Here is a 20,110-nt window from a genome sequence, read left to right as displayed (position 1 = left end):
TTTTAATCCTACTAAAATGACCCAGAAATGCATCACACATTGTTTTATCATTACTATCTTCATATGCATTTGTTGTGGAGGCATCAAATACTGGCACAACACTAAAGGAACATTGTGGGTTGATGCATTGTGGGTAGAAACACAAAAAAACAGGACTCTCAATATTACTCCAAGGCCTATAAAATTAATGGACATGCAGTACAAATGTTTAAATAGTCCAGTCATGCTGCGAACATGTCGTCCATCCTACAAAGTCTGAGCAGGCTGGAAATAATACTTTTAAGATACTAATGTCCAAACATGGCCTCCAAGAGATAAAGGTGATAAAAATGAATTAAAACATCTGAATTGTGTAAAGGTGAAGTGCTGACTTCTGCGGGAAAAGTGTGGACCCCAATTAATTTGAGAAAACAATAGCTGAAGAGATATTTGGAGTTACAATAACAACAACAACAAAAACAACAACAATAATAACAATAATAATATTCTCAGCCTTGATATGCCATTAAAAAACAGAGATTGATTCGAAACAGTCTATTCAAACATATTTAATAAGAGACCATTACTTCCAGAACAAGGGGCCGTTTTATCAAAACTCCTTACACCTTTAAACACTGTAATAACTATCTTCAATCTTTCTTGATGTGGCCTATAGTACAAGTAGTAGCATGTAGTGACAGCACAAGCCATTCCCACTGTCTGCCAGCCTATGCATTTCCATGTCAGTGTAAAGTTTTTTGCTGAGACAGTTGCATCTCCTCCCATCCTCCTCTTCTTTCTTCCCGAATCTTTTTCTTCCGCAATTTGTTTGCTACTCCTCCTCTTTCTCTCGCTCTTGTTTCTTCTCTCCATCTACCATCCTTCTTCTCTCTCTCTCTCACTCTCCCTCTCTCTCTCCATCCCTCCCTCTACTGGCTGTCCGTGGTCACTGCACGTCCCAGATCTCGCAGAGCAGTGGTGTGAACTTGTGGTCGCTCATGCGCCAGGAGGTGAGCATCTCGGCGTGGTGGTGGTTGAGGGTGCGCAGCTCCGTCAGGCGGCCCAGCAGCCGGGCGAAGTGCTGCGGCTCCCGCGAGTGCTGCAGCTTGCAGAACTTCCGCAGAACCTCCAGCATGGTCTCCTGCAGCCGCTCCACCGCCGCCTGGTCCCGCACGTACGGCCGCTCTAGAGGGGGGGGGGGGGGAGAAAAGATCGGTGTTATCGCTGTGAAACGTTCTCCAGCAGAGCTTGTGATGCATACTGTAGCAACTCTACTGCCAGTGAAACACTCCAAAAGACTATCAGTGCTATATTGATTGCTTTGTGGGCCATTGTCATGGGTGCACGTTCATGAGTTCTGTGGAACAGTAGGCTTCCTTGCCCTCTTAACCGCTCTGAATTTCTCTGGTATTTGTGCGTTTGTCTTCCTGTTATCTGAGAGTTATAACAGTTAATCTTTTCTTAAAGATCCAACAAAAGGGGCAGCTGGGCAACGCTGCAGTGCTCTCCACTGAAGTAGTGCCATGAGCACACATGCACACCCAGAGCAGCGGGCAGCCCTTCACACAGCCAGGGAGCAGTTGGGGGTGTTTGAGAGGGGGAGTGGATATACAGTAGAGCGGAGAAAGTCAATGTGTGCTTCTTTTACCGATATCTTTACCGATATCTTTTGCATTACTAATCCAAATATTGTTTAACATGGCACTGCACTTACTCCTGCCCGTTGCAACCCATATGAAAAAGAAATAGAAAAAACGTATACTGCCAGCAATGTGTTTTATATGGTTATGGTTATGGTTATGGTTATGGTTATGGTTATTTAGCAGACGCCTTTGTCCAAAGCGACATACAAATAAATAACAATACAAATTAAATAACAGTGAACAATTACAAAAAGGGGGAATAGCAATATTATCAATAAAACAATCAATTAAGCACTAACCTAATGAGAAATAATGAGAAATATATACAATTTATATACAAAACTTGTATGATTTACTCTTGAAAGTGGCCCCTTTCTCGTTTTCCTCATACATGTATAGCCCTTACAGTTTACAAAGTTTTATATGTTTCAGGTTACACAGATTTACTAAGGATCTTATAATGGTCTTATATGGGACAAGCTTCCAACCCATATGGAAAAGAAATAGACAAATCATACACAATTTTACCATGTTTTATCTGAATCCTGATAGATGTTTATATGACAGTGAAACCATTATAAGATCCTTAGTAAATCTGTGTATGACATTGTATGAGGAAAACGAGAAAGGGGCCACTTTCAAGAGTAAATCATACAAGTTTTGTATATAAAACACATTGCTGGCAGTATAAGTTTTTTCTATTTCTTTTTCATATGGGAAGACACCTGCTACATTGGAAATCAATCAGAGAAATGGTTTGAGAGATAAAAACAGACAGACAAATGAACAGACAGATAGACGCTCCTGTAATTTATAGATAGATGGTATGTAAATCAAAAAGATATTCTAAAACTCACAACTATTCTATTTTGATTCTGATTTTACAGATGAAACTGGATCCAAGAATACTTCCACTGGAAAGGTGTTGATTTTGCCATGGCTATGGGCAAAGATCCTTAAGGTGGAGCAGGATACGTCGTCGTAGTTCATGTCTATATGGGCGCAAAACGGAGATCACTTCCTCTGCATAAAGGGGTGTGTCATGCCCATAGACTTCAATGGAACAGCTCTGCATAAAGGGGGATTTTGCCCCCCCCCCCTCCCTCTTGCGATTCGGGTTCCAGGAAGTGGCTTCTCATGAAGTATCTTGCTCCGCCCTTAATGATCTTTGCAATGGGCTCACCTGGCGTGAGGTGTTGATTTTGCCATGGCAATGGGCTCACCTGGTGTGAGGTGTTGATTTTGCCATGGCAATGGGCTCACCTGGTGTGAGGTGTTGATTTTGCCATGGCAATGGGCTCACCTGGTGTGAGGTGTTGATTTTGCCATGGCAATGGGCTCACCTGGCGTGAGGTGTTGATTTTGCCATGGCAATGGGCTCACCTGGCGTGAGGTGTTGATTTTGCCATGGCAATGGGCTCACCTGGCGTGAGGTGTTGATTTTGCCATGGCAATGGGCTCACCTGGCGTGAGGTGTTGATTTTGCCATGGCAATGGGCTCACCTGGTGTGAGGATGGTGATGGCGGTGAGGAGAGCATGTTCCTCCTGCAGCATCTGCAGCTCCCCGATGCTCTTGTAGAAGTTGAACATGGGCGTGATGAACTCCTCAGAGATCCCTGGGGAAACAAGAGGGAGAGACAGATGCCATTAGACACGGACACTGAAGAAATGCTTTCCCATCAGGATCATTAACTGCATTAAACTGTAATGTATATCGGAGAATTATGCAAATGAATATTTCAAGGGTTCTTTGCTAGTTATACTGACTTATTACAAATACCCATTTTATGTTAAGGTTTCCCATTGTGGTTTACTTATTATGGTCTACCAGGAAATTACATGTTTCCTGAGTATGTGAGCAGAGGACACTGAGGGGTCAGTTCAGGACATTTTCTCTGAAACTTCAGGAATCAGGAAGACGCTGGCAGAGGTGGAAAAGGCCTCAGAAATTAAATATCCAACCATGCATTGGTTCTACATGTGCACTTAACACAGGTGATCTCCCGAATTAGCTGCTCTCCCTGGCTGAATAGCTGTGCTAATTACAGTGCATGAAAATGCACTGTACTATTCTTCCTTGGCTTCATCTTCTTATTACAGTGCATGAAAATGGACTGTACTTTTCGTCCTTAGCTTCTACAACTTCATCTTCTTATTATTATAGCGCATGAAAATGCACTATACTGTTATTCCAAAGTCTTCTTAGTGCATGAAAAGGCACTGCACTGTTATCCCTAGGCTTCTTCTTCTTCTTTTACTTCTTCTTCTTCTTCTTCTAACGCAGCTAGTTGCTAGTTTTATTGTCAGAAGCTGCATTTTTACACCTCTGACAGCAAACAGTGATTTCCACAAGGACGACTTTGAATTCAGAGTGGTAGTGATTAGTCAGTTTCACCACAAGGTGGCAGTATTGTCTACCTTGTTCTACACACATGAATTGAAATGGGACCCACTGTGTTGAGAAAATAAAATAAAACATTGGTTGAAATATTGATCCTTATCTCATTCATGTAAAGTAGTTCTAAATTGCGCCAAAAACCTGTTCTGTCATTTGTGTCACCGAATTAGATCATTTCCTCTTGTGATATGATAGCCTTTATGGAACATCATGCTTATGTTAGCTTATGTTTTTGTTTCCTGCCACCACCCATGATTCCTATGCTCAGATCCAGACATTAAAATCGTTTTGAAACCCACTCACACAACTGAGGCAATTGAAATGATGGCTCAGAGGGTCTCCCCCTCTGGTTTTGTTTGAGGTCTGTATCATCCACACACAGATATCTGTTATTTTGCCCATGGTGGGATCTTTTCTTATGCAAAGCAGTGGTGCTGCGATGGACAATCTCATCTGAGAGATACAACTCTGTCTCTGTCTCCGTGCTCTGGAAAATGATATGGTCAATTGACTGTGGCTCCAGTGGGAGATCCTCACCATGAGACCTATACCACCACACCAACGCTCAGATGGCTCAAAATTATGAAAACGTTGGAGATGTCCTCAAAATGAAAAAAAAAAAAAAAAAAAGTAAAGTTGGCATGCAGGCCAATACACCTGACACCTGTCACTTTCTTGTGAAAAATAAACAAATAGTCATGGGGGGAAAAAATGAAATGAAAGAAGCTTGAGTGTTTTGACATCACAGGGCTCTCAGTCGGAAGAAATGTCATAAGTGGACAGGGGAGACCGAGACCAAGAAAGATGGCAGGACAATAGCCCCTTGATGTTTAGATAGAGAACAAAAGCTTCTTTAGACAGAGCCTCTCATTCCTCCCTAGGCTGGCCTTTCCCTTCACCAGCGGAATAGAGTGACGTGTTCAAAACACAACCCCCCCACCACCGCCACACACACACACACACACACACACACACTCACTATCCATTCAGCTGCATCAGCCGGATAGCACAGGGTTGACAGGGGTATATTAAATAATCGTCAAATAATTCTGATATTTGATACTCGCAGCCCAGTTAAAAGTCTTAAGCTCGCTGTTTCTTAGATGTAAGCCATAAGTATAAGTAATACAAATACAGAAGTTCATAATAGGGAGGGTAACAACTGGTGGTAATGGAGGACACAGGCAGCATATGGCAAAAGCCTTCTCTGTCTCCTAGACTGACTTATGCCCACCTCCACTAGCTTTTTGATCCATTGACCATAAACCTGATCACAATCACACTCTATAGCAAGAACACTACACATAATTCAATGTAGGGTGTGTATTCTGCATAATGTGTCTACAACCTGTGTGTCTAAACCACACTGGAGCAATGGTATGAGAAAGGCTTCACTGAGATGTTCCTCCATTATATTTTAATGCCACCCCTGTCTGTATTCATGCGTCATTGCATGTCAGCACCCTCTCAAAATCACAGGACTGCGCAGACTGTTCTCATTGGCCACACAACCCCGGGTCTGAAGCCATTCCTGAGGATGTTGTGTAAGAGTGAGGCTGCCACTCAGTGCTGAAATGGAGCCTGCAGCACGGCGCTACCTGTGTAACACACACCTGTGTGCAGCCGGTACTTGCTATAATTCCTTCCTGTCACATTCATTTCAAGTGAGAGATCGAATCATTTATGATGAACCCTATGAAAGTGTCAAACTTCGCCAATCGTTTGCATGTAAACAGACTGGTGATGACTTTGTTGTTTGAGTTGTCAGTGATGTGTACTGTACTATAGGACAGTCAGAAAAGTTTCTGGAGTCCTCTAAGCGTGTGGGAATCTGCTGCACTGAACTGTGATGAAGTAATTGAGCAGGCCTATTAGTCTGCTCGTGTGTGTTCAGGAGGCCTATTAGTCTGCTCGTGTGTGTTCAGGAGGCCATATTAGTCTGCTCGTGTGTGTTCAGGAGGTCATACCGCTTTTGCGGATCCGCTCCTCCAGCACCTCCGTGTGTCCTTGCGGTAGTTTCCGCGTGAAGACCTGGGCCGAGCGCAGAAACATGGCCTCCACCGCAGAGCCCTTCAGGAGCGCAATCTGGTCTTCATGATCCAAGCTCTGGAAACCTGCCAATCACCATGGAAGAGGAACTATGCAATTAGCTACTGGCAAAGTACACATATAAGGCCTACACATATTCTAAAACTCCAATGCTAGTAGCTGCATGTTTGCACATTGAATTAATCACATGGCTGAAAGACAAAAATATCATCTATAAAAAAAAAACAAATCAATAACACAATCACTTATTTAGTCTTGTCTGTGAAATCCAGTAATGAGTAATCCATCATAGTGCCTCAAACATCATGTTAGTTTGCAGCCCTGGTACACGGCAACCTTTTCTAGTCTATTCCAGTTAGCTTAACTGATACCAGAATGGATGGACCAAGTTATCTTTGTCTGCTGTTTAAAGATTCACAGAAGAACGTTCAGCTTCCCCTAACGGTGGTCTATCAAAGTATGCTAAGTTATTATTTTTTTACATTGTCCATGGCTGTGTTCCATAAACCACATATGATTGAAAATGTAAGGACTATCTGAGAGCCAAAATGAGTTTGTGGTGAAATACTGTAGGAGCTACACTCCTTTAATTAAACATTAGTCTACATGCATATTGGATTTTTATTGGCACAGGTGATGATAAATAGATAGCAGGTTTGAATACAAAAGGCTTCCAAAAGGCTTCCAAACCTGGAATATTTTTGGTGAATTCCACCAAGACTTGGACATGGCTCGTGGCCATTTCTGTGAGGAGCTGGAAGTTCTCCTCTGCGTTGAACTGCTCCTGGAGCTGAAGACAGGCGAGGGGAGTGGGAGCGGGAGATCAGATGGAGGGAAAAGGTGAGTCAACGTCCCGCTCAGTGGAGCAATAAGTTACATAAGCCCAGAGAACAGTGGCAGAGGAATGACTTTTACTGCCTTTAGTTGGAACGCCAACACTCATGCGGTGCTAAGGAATTTCATACCTTAACGTTTGTAACACTATTATTGTTTCAACTCAAGACTCAAGACAGGAGCCACTGGGGAATTCATTTGCACTTTACCAGTTGTACAAAGGAAAGTCACATACCAGTTTCTTTGCCATATCTGGAGGGATTCGATGTTTATTGTAAGCATCGACAATGTAATTTAGGAGAGCCTGTTCTTCTTGACTGAGTTCCACTTTTTCCTGAAGATCAAGACAAACCAAGTTACACAGTGAGTGGCATCATACTGAACATCCCCATAGCTGTCCCATTCTAGCTCCAACACACGCAGTGGCATCATACTGAACATCCCCATAGCTGTCCCATTCTAGCTCCAACACACGCAGTGGCATCATACTGAACATCCCCATAGCTGTCCCATTCTAGCTCCAACACACGCAGGTTGAATATTACACAACGTTTGAGCGCTATCCTTGAGATAGGAGAACGACACCACTGAACTATCATAAAACCTGAGCATACTGCTGTGCTTGCCAACTTCTCGCATATAAAATGAGTGACCAGGTTCAACGCATTGCAGTCGTCCTACACACCACTGATAACATGTGGGTTTAAGGCAGCATGTTTTCAAGCCAGACATTTGGCAACACGTTGATGTAACTTCCTGTGAATTTCCCGACTACACACGTGTCCTCAATGTGAAAAAAAAAAAAAAAAAAGAGCAGAGGTTGGGTCACCTTTGGGAGTCTGGTGGTGGAGGTGACCTGTTTGGTGTCGCCGCAGTCTGCCCCCTCTGGGTCGTCCCCTGCCGACTCCCCCGGGGAGCTCTTTGTGTTTTTTCTGAGCCTTTTGGACTTGCACTGTATCTCCGTTAGCAAACCTGAAGAGGACAACACATCATTATGAGTGCCAGTAACTTTTAGTGAACCTTTAGTGAACAGAAAATACTGCACTGAAATCGCAGTTACCCTTAACTCCCTTAACATGCTGGATGTGATTTCTGATGGTACAGTGATAATAAGTGGCAGTAGACTTTCCGTAATTCTGAGTGATGAGGTATCAAACCAGATTAAAGCAGTGGAAAGGGAAACATCTCTGATCAAGTCAACGACAAGAATTCAGGTTTGGTATCTGACAGATGGCTGCCAGTTCCCTTGAATTTCATATTTGATGAATTACAGCACTATACTGCAGACATGATAAATTGATAAGTGAAATTACGGTAAAATATCTTTGACAATGGGGAACATGGTTTATTATTTCAAAGAAACACAAGCTTTTCAACCTCATGAAAATACTCTCAGACCTGACTCGCTGTAAAGTGCCAACAGACAGGTTTGTAAACGCCTGCTGCCTACAATATTTATAAACACCTCCATACACTATGCATGAGCAACAGGAGCTCCGGAGGACTCCCTCTGCCTCACAGCTCCCCCCAACACACACACACACACACACACACACACACACACACACACCCTCCTCCAACTCTGTCAAATGCCTGCTCAAAATTCCACTACTTGCCTCCAGTTTATACTTATTCATTTACATACATTTGGGCTGGCAGTCGCCAGACAAGGTGTGCATTCATGTCCTGGCTGTCTCTGGTGTGCCCTTCAGCAAAGCACTCGACTGGTCCTTGTGATAACTGACATAATGCAAGTTGCTATGGATAAACGCGTCAGCCAATGAGTAGGTGTAACGATGTGTCGTGTAACCAACTGGGTGAGTTTGTGCGCATGTGGGTTTGTGTGCGTATTTTATTAAGTGCCATGAGGTTGGGCCTGCTAATGTAAACCCAGTGTCTTTGACCTTTAATGAATTCCTCATTGAGCCTACCTACCACTCAACCTGACCTCCCCCCACCCCGACTCTCTTCCCCCCATCCTACTCTCACCCTCCCTCAGCCTCTCCAGCCACATCATCCCTTCAGGAACAACAATGGCAGGACCTTTCCATTGAGTGTTGTGTGACAGGCTGCATCTCAGTGGCATTCACAACAGAATTAGAAATGAGCTCTCTCTGTGGCAGACACTCACACACGCACACACTCACACACACACAGAGAGACACACACTTGTATGCAAAGAGGATTGGATGACATTGAGTTATATAAAAAAAGGTGTGTTTGTGTTATGCACATGCATATGAGTGTGCATAATGGTATGTGTGTTGCCAATACAAAATGCTGTTCAAATGCATTGCATGACTGCCTGATCTCTTTGAAGAATAATCAGAAATAAGTTGAAAGTTGGGATCTTAACAAGCCCCATACCACGCCAAAACACACTCCTCACCCTCGGTCTCTGTCAGTTACTTTTGTTTATCCTTGTGACGTCAACGAGCCGCCATATGTTCTGACAGATGACATAGCAGTATCATTCCAATCCGAACATCTGCCAATTTGCAGGTATTCTGAGTTAGTTGCTGAGGTGTGCTAACGTGAGCTTGTAATTTGCAGTTTAATGTTGTGGAAAATGGTTCGTCACGTTGCATAAAAGGCTACAACACAATTCTGTAACAGCACTTCAACATGAAGCTTTTTTTTTTATAAAAAGCACAGAGCAAAGTGTTATGCCTTTTCATAAGCTCTCAGAAAAAGGACCAACAATCAGAGAAGGCTCAAAGAGGCTGACGAAAGGCTCACGAAAACCCTGTGAACTCCATCGATAGCGCACTTAACACTGATAAACCTTGCTTGCATTTCTTCCTTTGTTATATTTATGTCTTGTATGCCATTACCATCTTCATTCTCCATTCATTTGACACTAAAATTAGTTGCCTTCGTAAAACTCTCTCAAAAGAGGTGAATTGTTTCACAGTGTCACTTTAATAATTCAAACCCATCCAAATTGCAAAAGGCCCAAGATGGCCAGGTCAGTGGTGATCCCAGATCTAGTCCACTGACGCAGGACTAATATCACATAATGTACAGTATCATAATTTATCAGGTCTAAGCTGTGAGTGGTGGCAGCAGCTTTCTCCTGGTACTGAAGCAGAGCATTTCTTTTTGTCTTTTCCCAGAAAGCACACAGACACACACACACACACGCACACGCACACGCACATGCACACACACACACACACACACACACACACACACACACACACACACACACACACACACACACACACACACACACACACACACAGACTCACACACCACACCACACACACACACACACACACACACACACACACCACACGCGCACACACACACACGCACACACACACACACACACACACACACACACACACACACACACACACACACACACACACACACACACACACACACAAACAAATAGACGCTGCTCCAAAAAAGAAAGTAAATACTAATAGACCCCTTGCCCCTTGGCATGGGGCCTGGTACTTTGCCATACTTCAGCTCTGATAGTGTTTCCATCTTTCCAGGCATCAGGTCACTCTTTCTCAGATTATCCTTCAACAGGAAAGGCGTGGATGCCAGCAGCCAATGAACAACACCGAAGCTGAATATCCATACCCCAGCTATCATGTTGTTTACAGTACAATGGTACAGTACAAGCCTAAACACATGATGCCAAAGTACTCACACATCACAAAAGTGTGCTTGTATTCCCATGCATGTATAGTAGTATTCCCAGGTCATGTGTACTCACACTCTGCCAGCATTCCCATCTCTTTGCACTTCCGGAGTCGGCATTCCTGGCACTTCCTGCGCATGTACATGTCCATTTCACAATTGCCGCCGCTCTTGCACTTGTACACGGCGTTCTTTGTGATGCTCCTCCTGAAGAAGCCTGTGGGCAGAGGTTATCATGAGCAAATGTCATAAAACCGTGCACACAGACAGACACACACACACACACACACACACACACACACACACACACACACATGCACACACAAACAAAGACAAAGGCGCACATACTGATATTGAAGCATATTGTTAGATCGATAATACAGTAAATGCAACATTAACAGGTCATTTGATACTGGTGACTACTACTGTATATCATAACGTGCCAGTGATATTTGATTCAAGCCCTGCATGTCATTGTATCGTGTAACATCTTGTTTGCCCAAAAAGAGCCACACAGATGATTATTTTCGGTTTGGTTTTTGTGCACGTCTGCAAGTTACGTGCTATTATGGGCTCCTCGTAGTAAAAATGTCCTCAACCTCAGTTCCCTCACTTTGGATGGATTCTAATCTCACATGAACAACTGAGAACTGATCTCAGATCAATTCTCAATATACTGTAGCCAGCAGGTACAATAGGTCAATGCCCTTAATATCAACATGACCCATATTCACGACACTGAATCATCACGTACAGTAGAACTGTGATGACTGAGTTGCCAGTAATCAGTGTGGACTACTGTACATAACTTTGCACGTGCACTCTCTCCTCAGGCACCACTCCATGTATTACATTATGGTGTGATTACTGTAATACTTTCTGAAATATGGGACTAACCACTTTTCTTTTAAATTAGCATTTTTTATCAGGGTCCTATAGGTCTTTGCTCACATCTATATTTGAGACCAGGAAGAGAATGATATTTAGCAGGTTTTGAAGCGAAATTGTTTGATTACAGTAATGTATACTATGTGTGGAGAGCATTCCCTCACCATTGTCATCTCATTTTTTTGATGGAGGAGGCATTTAGATAACCTGACTTTCGCCAGATCCTGTAGTTCGCTGTCTGCTTCACACAAGGATCTGGGACTTCTCGATAGGAGATGTATTTATGAAGGCGGGTCCTTGTAAAACATCCTCGCATTTGCCTGTTATCTTGAATGACGTCCTAGGCTTCTTCAAGCTCTTGCCAAACCCGGTCGGAAGAAGAGTAAAAACATCCTTGCCACCAATAAATGTCTTCAAAACTATTCTCTGTTAATCTTTTAAAGAATGAATACTCGATAGATTCGACAAAACGGTTGAAATAGCAGAATCAATGTCAGCACAAGACTCCTCGCTACGTGCCGCCATTGTTATTTGAATCAAACACTCGCTTCGGCGCTCTTGATTGGTTGCTCATTTTTTGAGCACTGGCAGGGGTTTGGATTGCCCTCGCGTCCAGACCCTTGTGTGGAGCTCAGCGAAACGCCTCTGGTGGAGCATGGCGGAACTACAAGGGTCTGGCGAGAGTCAGGCTAGCATTTAGAGGCATTTGCTTCTGAACTCTTCATTTAGAGAACAGGAAAACAGACAGTGCTCCTAATCAAACATTCCAGATGTGATAAACATCAGTCTCATGACGTCACTGACATGGTTGGTAATTGTGTAAGTTACTGTAGATGCCTTTGAAAATGTGTCACTTTCAGCTTCACAATTAAGTTCATAACATAAGGAACTACAATACAGCTACTCAGGATACCTGGGGTCATTCTGAATGATAAAGTACAGCACAGCACCACAGCATGGACATTCACTGCCCTCAGTGAGATATTTAGCCCCAGCAAAGTCCTGTCAGAGGTTCTAGTGGTGATACATCACAAGTATTACCCTCCTGTGCCCATACTCACACATACACACACGCACGCGCACACACACACGCACACACACACACACACACACACACACATATGCATGCACAAACAAACACACACACACACACACATACACAAACACATACACATACATATACACACACACACACACACATACAGTACGTATGCACACAATGCACACGCCCACACATATGCGCACACACACACACACACACACACACACGCAGGCTCAAAAAATAGTTGAGGCACAGGTAATTACACATTCTAGCGTAGGGTGCTGAACACAATGACACACATTAAGTTTGCATGGCGCGGCATGGCTCTGGTTGCCGGTGCCTTTATTCAGCAGAAAGCCGAGAGGGAACCCGAGCCCGGCGGGCCGAACAGGACGCACGGAGGCGGCCAAGCCCGCAGCGCAGAGGACACCGGGCCCCGAGCCTGCCCTCCAGCCTTTGTCCCCGCGCACAGGTGGAATTACACTTGCAGTCGCGCACGGTGACGCGCGCCATTTTGCCACAGCTACAAATAGGACAAGGGTCAGATGTCATGTCATCCCTCTGCACAAAAAAACCTGTCCACGTGAAAGCTAATATTGAAGCAATTATTACTGCTTTATAAATTGCATCAGATCTATGGAACTCATGCACAATGGGACTCAGGTGTATTTCCAGGTCCCCCTTTCTTGCATGTCCATCTTGTCTTTTGAATCGCATGCTTATAATCTCTCCTTTTGTATCTCCTCATGGCTCTGCACCATCAAATATGTCAAGTGTGTGTGTGTGGGGAGGGAGTATGAATGGAAACCTCTGCTCATGCATTCTTGATGCCATCTGGCATGACAAGCACTCAGGGCAAACTGTGGACTTGTCTAAAAACTCTCTGCTCTAGACACAGTGGCCCTTAATCTAGTTAACTATGCTAGTGCCAAAGAAGGTGTGTTTTTATGGTCATTTGTTGGTTTGCTTGTCTGTCCATAAGCAAAAAACGACCTTGCCAGTTATAAAGAAACTGGGAAGGATGTGGCAAGGGCCACAGGAGATGGCAGACCTGGAGCCAGGGGCAGAACACGGAGTTTTAACATTGTGAGATGTTTGACTGAGATCTGCATTCTCTCAGCACCCCTCTATTCTACGTAACATGTTATCACATCGGCTCTGATCAATCCCACTATTATTGCATTGTTACATGATTATTACTGCTGTAGAGATGTTTGGTTGTGTGAGAGTATGTTGACTGTGGCCACAGGGGATGAGTTCTGGCCTTACCTTTGCAGCCTTCACAGGTGAGCGCGTTGTAGTGATACCCAGAGGCCTTATCGCCACACACCACGCACAGCTCCTCCCCTTTGACCCTGCCGGGATGGGAGCCGTGTCGGGTCCTCTTGCACACGGAAGGCACTGCCACGGAGGTGTCCTCCATCTCAGCCTCAAAGCTGGCACCCTCCAGGGGCCCCTTCCTCAGTTCGTACAGGCTGGGCTGAGAGTACCAGTCCTCTGAGTTGTACGGTGGGTAGTAGTGCTGACTGGAGTAGTACGACGGGGACGACATTGTGGGCTCCATCGTGGGGTATTGCATGCTGGGATAGCACGTGAAAGGAAGCACTTCGGGATCTGGTAGAAGGGGGCTGCCCTGATCTGCCAGTATATCTGAGATGGAACACAAGACAGCAGCAGTCAGCACAGAGGAGTAGAGAGATCACTTGGGTTTGAATGGTTCTGTGAATGCTGTGATGCAGAAGTCATTGTACATTTCTACTGGAGAGATATTACAAAATAAGCCCTTAAAACATTTGAATTCTTCCACCTCACACAGAATGGCGCTGTCTTGGCTCTTACATAATCTTTGCTACTCACACCGCTGTCTGTAAGGAGCTGTTGCAAGAAGCTGATTAGTATGGTATTACAAAGTCAAACCTGAACATTTACCATGTCCAGTTAAAACATCAACAAATACTCAAATGACTGTTAATGTACAGGTAGCAGTTAGCATAGAACAGATACCTGTGGCAATAGTAGTGATGATGACAGGAAAACAATTTTCAAATCTAATAATAGATTGACGATAGTTTATTGAATACATAAGTGAAAAGGGTTATATAGTTATCTCCCTTCAGAAAGTAGATCAAAACTATCAGTGGAGCTTTCATAGTCGAGGTGAAACACCAACATTCATGAACCAAAGATGTTTTTACTATTGTAGGCCTAATATTATTAGTTGCTTTGGACAAAAGCGTCTGCTATGCAGCCATAAATATAACCATAACCATAACATGTCACAGTAGTTTCCCTCTACTCTGGTAGTAATCATGCTCACAAATGGTCATTGACCCGCCATCTGATCAGACCACAATAGACACACTGAACTGCATGCTGTCCACCGGGCTTCGGGTGCCGCCACTGACCTCCTTGGGACTTCTCTTGGACCATGGCCATCTCAGGGTGACCCCAGCAAGGTAGGGGGAAATATATCCAGCCCCTGTTCAATCCAGTGGCTCTGACAACCCAAACTCAGCCTATTCCATGGCACAGGAGAAGATCCACTACCCCGAAGAGAAGATCCGCTTCTGTGAAGCACTTTGCTGCCTACCTCAAGAGTGCCAAGGGGACCAAAGGTTGCCATGGTTGCTCATTAACTGATAAGTCACATTTTTGTGCGTTGTCACAGGTGGTTGGCTTGTTCCTCGTCAAAGGAGCTCACACTGTGACAAGCCTCTGTCTAGTGGTGTGATATTGAGACAGGTGTGGCTGTTTTAAAAGATAGAGACTGTATGACTCAAGTGGCCTGACCAGGTGAGGGAGGCTCCAGTCAGTTGTCCAACACACTATCACTGGACGTTACAGCTACTCCTACTGCCCCTAGCTCTAGGCATTAATTACTTTATTTCTGTGGGTGTTGTATAATGATATTTCAGCAATTAGTCTTCAAATGCTGAGAGACTTGGACTTTGCACTGGTACACAGTATTACATAGCAAGTATTTTTCCACCAACATCGCCCTATGAAATTGTATAAGACCACCTATTCCAGGCATCACCCTGTCTCAGGCATACAAACTACAACTCACTTAGAACAATACAGGATGAAAGAGGTTAAAGGGGTGGGCAGTCATTCAGTTCCAGATGAGATGATTTTAAAGGGATGGCAAGTAACTAACCAAAGAAGTGGGAGCTCTCTGCGAGACAGAAGCCATCGCTGGCTGGCACCTGCAGGGGCCCCACCACGTTGACGTCTGGGCCCACCCAGTCATTCATTCAGAACACTTCCTCAGGTTCAGCACAGAGGAAAAAACAACTCTCCGTCAGGATGCTTGAAGAGAAAAGAGGTCTGGGAGAGAGCTTAGATATCCAAGGATCCTGAAAGACAGAACAAATCATTAAAAATCACCAATTAGAAGAATGATAAAGGCATGTAGATCTGCATGTAACAGCACTTACAATGAGAGTGACTCTCTTTAAGAAAACAAAAGTCACGTCTTGCGTCATCTATTGTACCATACTGTAATCTCACCATATCATAACATGTAAAATGTATATATAACCTATAAATATAATATAAATGTAAATATAAGCTTTGGTAAAATATATAAAACATAAAACATAATTATAATACTATTCTATCATACCATTTATTATGATTAACACTCTTTTTTACTTTTATTGACTTTGCATTATGATTTTGTCCCCAATGGTATCAGGGCGATAAACAGTGCAGGGACTCTTACTGGAAGTACTTCAGTTATTTTTTAAGTCAGTTATTTATCATATTTATTAGCTAGCCTAGCAATGCATGGAGTGCTTAGGCCTATTTATTTATTGACTGGTATTTATTGACTGGCCAGGCTTGTCTGTTTTTCATACGATATGCAGTGCTTCTGAAATTGAATGTGTGGTGCTTGTCTGACCTGTATGTTGTATGTTGTATGTTTTATGGTGAAACTAAAGACGAATTTCCACTTTGTGGATAATAAAGTTTTTTGTATTTGTATTTGTATTGTAAAATGTGCATGTGTCTATGATTTCCAATAGGATTTACTCTCACCTAACCATTTGCTTTTGACCTAATTCACTCTGTATAGGTTTGTGACCTTTGATCTTAACAGTGCATTTACTGTAAGCAATATGGCACGAGTGAGATTGGGGTTGATAAGAATGTGGCACATTATAAACTAGATAAAATATATAAATACGTGACTAGCTAGCTAGACTGGCACTAACTGTTGTATTATATGATGTCCAGGTATGCCTCCATGTTGTGCCATTCCACCATTGCTGGATGGTAAGGCTCTGATGACCTGGCCCTGAGGGTCAGCTTGGCCCAGCCAACGGGTTTCACTCTCAGGCTGGTCCCAGAGAGTCTTAACTCCTTAAGCCTTTGGTGATGAGACTGCACAGAGCATTAGGTGACAGGATGCCTCCACACACGACACGCGGCTGTAAGTCTAGTACTTCCTGACTTCAATTCAGCGAAGGGGAAGATAGGACGGTACAAATTACACCCTTTTCCGTGCTCATGATAGGCGTTTGCTCCTGATGAGCCAATGAATGTAAGTGGGTCCATAGATAGGATTTTCACCACAACACACTTGAAGCTAACAAGGCAGAGAAACAGGTGTGTTCATTACAACCAGGGCTTTTCTGTAATGGAGACCAACAGGGTTTTTGGGCAACTTCACACATCCATTGTCTAAATGGCTTGTATTGCATAACTGACACAAAATATTCAGTTGTATACAGCACTGTGTTTCCGTATTCAAGATGTCGGTGGTAGTGGTGTGTGATATTATGACACACCATGGGTGGCCAGCTTGGAGCCTCCTCTCCTATCTCCTACTGTTTGTCAAACCCCAATCCACCCACCCACCCTCATGGCCTTCTTGACATGACATACCAGACCACACCATACCAGACCCGTGTGACAGCAACACTGCGCTGTCACAGTGACATCGGCAAGTACGTCAGCTGTCCGTTAAAACTCACAGCATACTTTACTGTTTGCTTTGAGGCTACATGTAGGCTAATGTTGTGTTTTGTATTTTATTATGTGACTTTACGTCATAAAGATGAGAAGTCCTAATACATCAGTCAGCCCACTAATTTGCCATGCTTAACCAAGGAAGGACACTAGAAAGGTTGCCTTCTCGGATAGCATTCACTGGCCACACTGCAACCTACAGTATATCAATAATCTATAATCTAAATACATAAGAATCTGCAATGTATATCAATACTAAACAATCCCACTGCTAAAGCAGTGCTCACAAGGTCCCCCGACCAGTCCTGGTGACATGTAATATGTACCATGACAGTGAGATACAGAGAGAGGTAAGAGGCAGAATTAAAACGGGTAGTTGCACTTGGAGCCAATCCAGCAGCCCTGAACACTGTCATCATATCAATTGGCAAAGACATGTCATGCTGCTTTTCTATTAGAAATACTAGTATATGTGGATCCCTTGATGTCTGTACAAAAGACTCATGGTTAAAACTGGTGGTGGTGGGGGTTCTTTAATATTTCCCTGCTGAGTCTGGTACACCATATAACAGTAGAGTTGTAGGCCACAGGCTTGGAGAATGCTAAATCACAGCTACACATTTGTGCCATAAATCTAATCTCCGAGAGAGGAAATTCAGCCTGTTTAATTTCCCTGGAGTGCGAGCAGACCCCCACGCGGAAATGAAAAGACCCTCCGAGCGTCCTTATCCCCGCCGCTAACAAGTCCACAGGCAGCGGGGGGCCCGAGCAGCCCCATGAACACCAAGAATTGCACACGCTCACCTTGTTCTCCAGTCATTTGAGCTCCAGAGTTCCTCTTTTGCTGTAAAAATGTGCTCCGCCGCCGGTGGCCTTTCACTTAGATCCACGTTTAAGCCACACCATTAATATTTGCAAATAGACATCTCTCCTGTGTAGTCTGGGGCTGCTACAGACCGGACTGGGGTCATGGTGAAAGGGGACCGTGGTTATTAATTAAACTATCCTCTGCGCTCTTCACAAACGCACTGCACTGCCCGCCCTCCATCTCCCAGCTCTAATGGCCATCACCAGCCCCCCCCCCCCCCCCCCCCCCCCAAAAAAAAAAAAGATTTTGGGAAAGAGGGAGGCCCTAATTATTCCCTGGAGGCCTGATAAGAACCATCCCACGCCTACACTCTTATACACATCATATCAAAATAAACACATCAATTCACACATAAACTGGAGTCTTGTTTGTTTAATAATCTGATTTTGCACATGCTTTATATGATGCTCATGTGATGGTCCATCACTGTAGTATTCTAGTGTTATGATTTCACCCTTTGCTGTGGACCTTGACTTGCGATAAATGAAAAGAAATCAAGTACCAATCAGCACACAGGTAATAGTGTACTGCCACAGCGTAAACTCACTTTGATCCAAACTGCACACTGTTTGCTGTGTGATATCTCTTGCCAGCACCAAGTTCAGCGCATGGTGTCTGCGATGTAGGACAGGTGGAGGCTAGTTAGAGTGCCTTGGACATGCACGACTCACATTCTTACCTTACGCACAGATGCTGAAAAAAACAAATCAATAGGACGTGCGGCGCAAACTGAACTAAACCTCTGCTGATTTCATTGGTTGCATGCAGACATCAATGTGCCCACCTAACTGGGCAAGGGTGATTGCTGCTAGTGTACCTTGGCAAACTGTCGTACACTTTTAGTTTGCCCTGAGAAAGAAGCTCTTCATGCTACAGGGAAACAAAAAAAAAGTGCACCCTCAGCTCCTCTGCTCTCTGGAGCCTCATTAAAGCTCCCTTGTGAACTGTTTGGAGCCTCTTATCACTGTGAATGGAGTTTGCCTCTGGTCATTTCTCCGCATTGGGCACGTGACATGTGAAGGGTCCCTCTTCACTCCCCACTCCAGCTCTGATCAGCCATGCTGTGGTTTATGGGATTAGGGATGGGGCCCGCTGTGATGCAGCATAGCTCTGCATATGTCTAAAAACAACCTCTTAATCATTGACTGGCTCTTGCTCCATCCACAGAGGCCCTTCTGTGTCAACAGACGGCACCCGAAATAAACAGAACCTTTGCCATTGGCTGCTGGCTGTTTGCGTACACGTCGCTCAGTGGCGGGGGTGCCGGGATGGCCTTGTGAGAAGGACACGTCCCTGGATCCTTTTCCAAAAATGTCGGGAGTCTCTGGTCAGTGAGAGAGATCACACTGGGCCAGAGGAATCCGTCAGTCTAAAGACATGTTCAGAATTCATTACTCCCTAACTACAGAAATCCATTCCTCGAAAAACAGGCCAAACTTTTCTATTTGTCTTTTCATTTTTAAAAAACAGTTGTGCTAAAACCATTTTCTAACTTGGATCTAGACGGGACTGCCCATCCATCGCCCGTGTTAAAAAATGTCACTGCGTCATGAAAATAGTTCACAAAACCTTGAATATCTGGTGATATCTTCAAAATCAGCTGTAGCAATCTACAGTGTCTACTGTTCTGTTGCCATTGCCAAACCATAAAATTTGACGAGACATAGAGATAGAGATAGAGATAGAGAAGACAATCAAACAGCTGAAGAGAGGTTGGTTAACCACCTTTTCAAATAAAAGTTTCCAAGGTCAGTAACAAAATAAATTACTGAAAATG

The 20,110-nt window shown here is 44.0% G+C and overlaps 1 protein-coding gene across 2 annotated transcripts; it reads right to left on the bottom strand.

The window, feature by feature from the left end:
• Positions 1–164: 164 nt before the first annotated feature.
• Positions 165–18,485, bottom strand: nr1h4 (nuclear receptor subfamily 1, group H, member 4). Of its 2 annotated transcripts, XM_062546936.1 has the most exons (10): positions 18,270–18,485; positions 15,649–15,847; positions 13,761–14,141; positions 10,638–10,778; positions 7,734–7,876; positions 7,140–7,238; positions 6,761–6,860; positions 5,989–6,135; positions 3,126–3,239; positions 165–1,164 (listed from the first exon to the last, which is right to left on the bottom strand). In XM_062546936.1, the coding sequence occupies exons 2-10, from the start codon at positions 15,743–15,745 to the stop codon at positions 926–928; spliced, it is 1,461 nt and encodes a 486-aa protein (XP_062402920.1). In that variant the 5' UTR covers positions 15,746–15,847; positions 18,270–18,485; the 3' UTR covers positions 165–925. The 2 variants fall into 2 exon arrangements, with proteins under 2 accessions (XP_062402920.1, XP_062402921.1); XM_062546937.1 differs by lacking the exons at positions 15,649–15,847; positions 18,270–18,485 and adding an exon at positions 14,897–15,544.
• Positions 18,486–20,110: the final 1,625 nt, after the last annotated feature.

This window comes from Sardina pilchardus, chromosome 10, assembly GCF_963854185.1.
Source record: "Sardina pilchardus chromosome 10, fSarPil1.1, whole genome shotgun sequence".
NCBI lineage: Eukaryota > Metazoa > Chordata > Actinopteri > Clupeiformes > Clupeidae > Sardina > Sardina pilchardus.
This window is presented reverse-complemented; position numbering and strand designations above follow the sequence as displayed.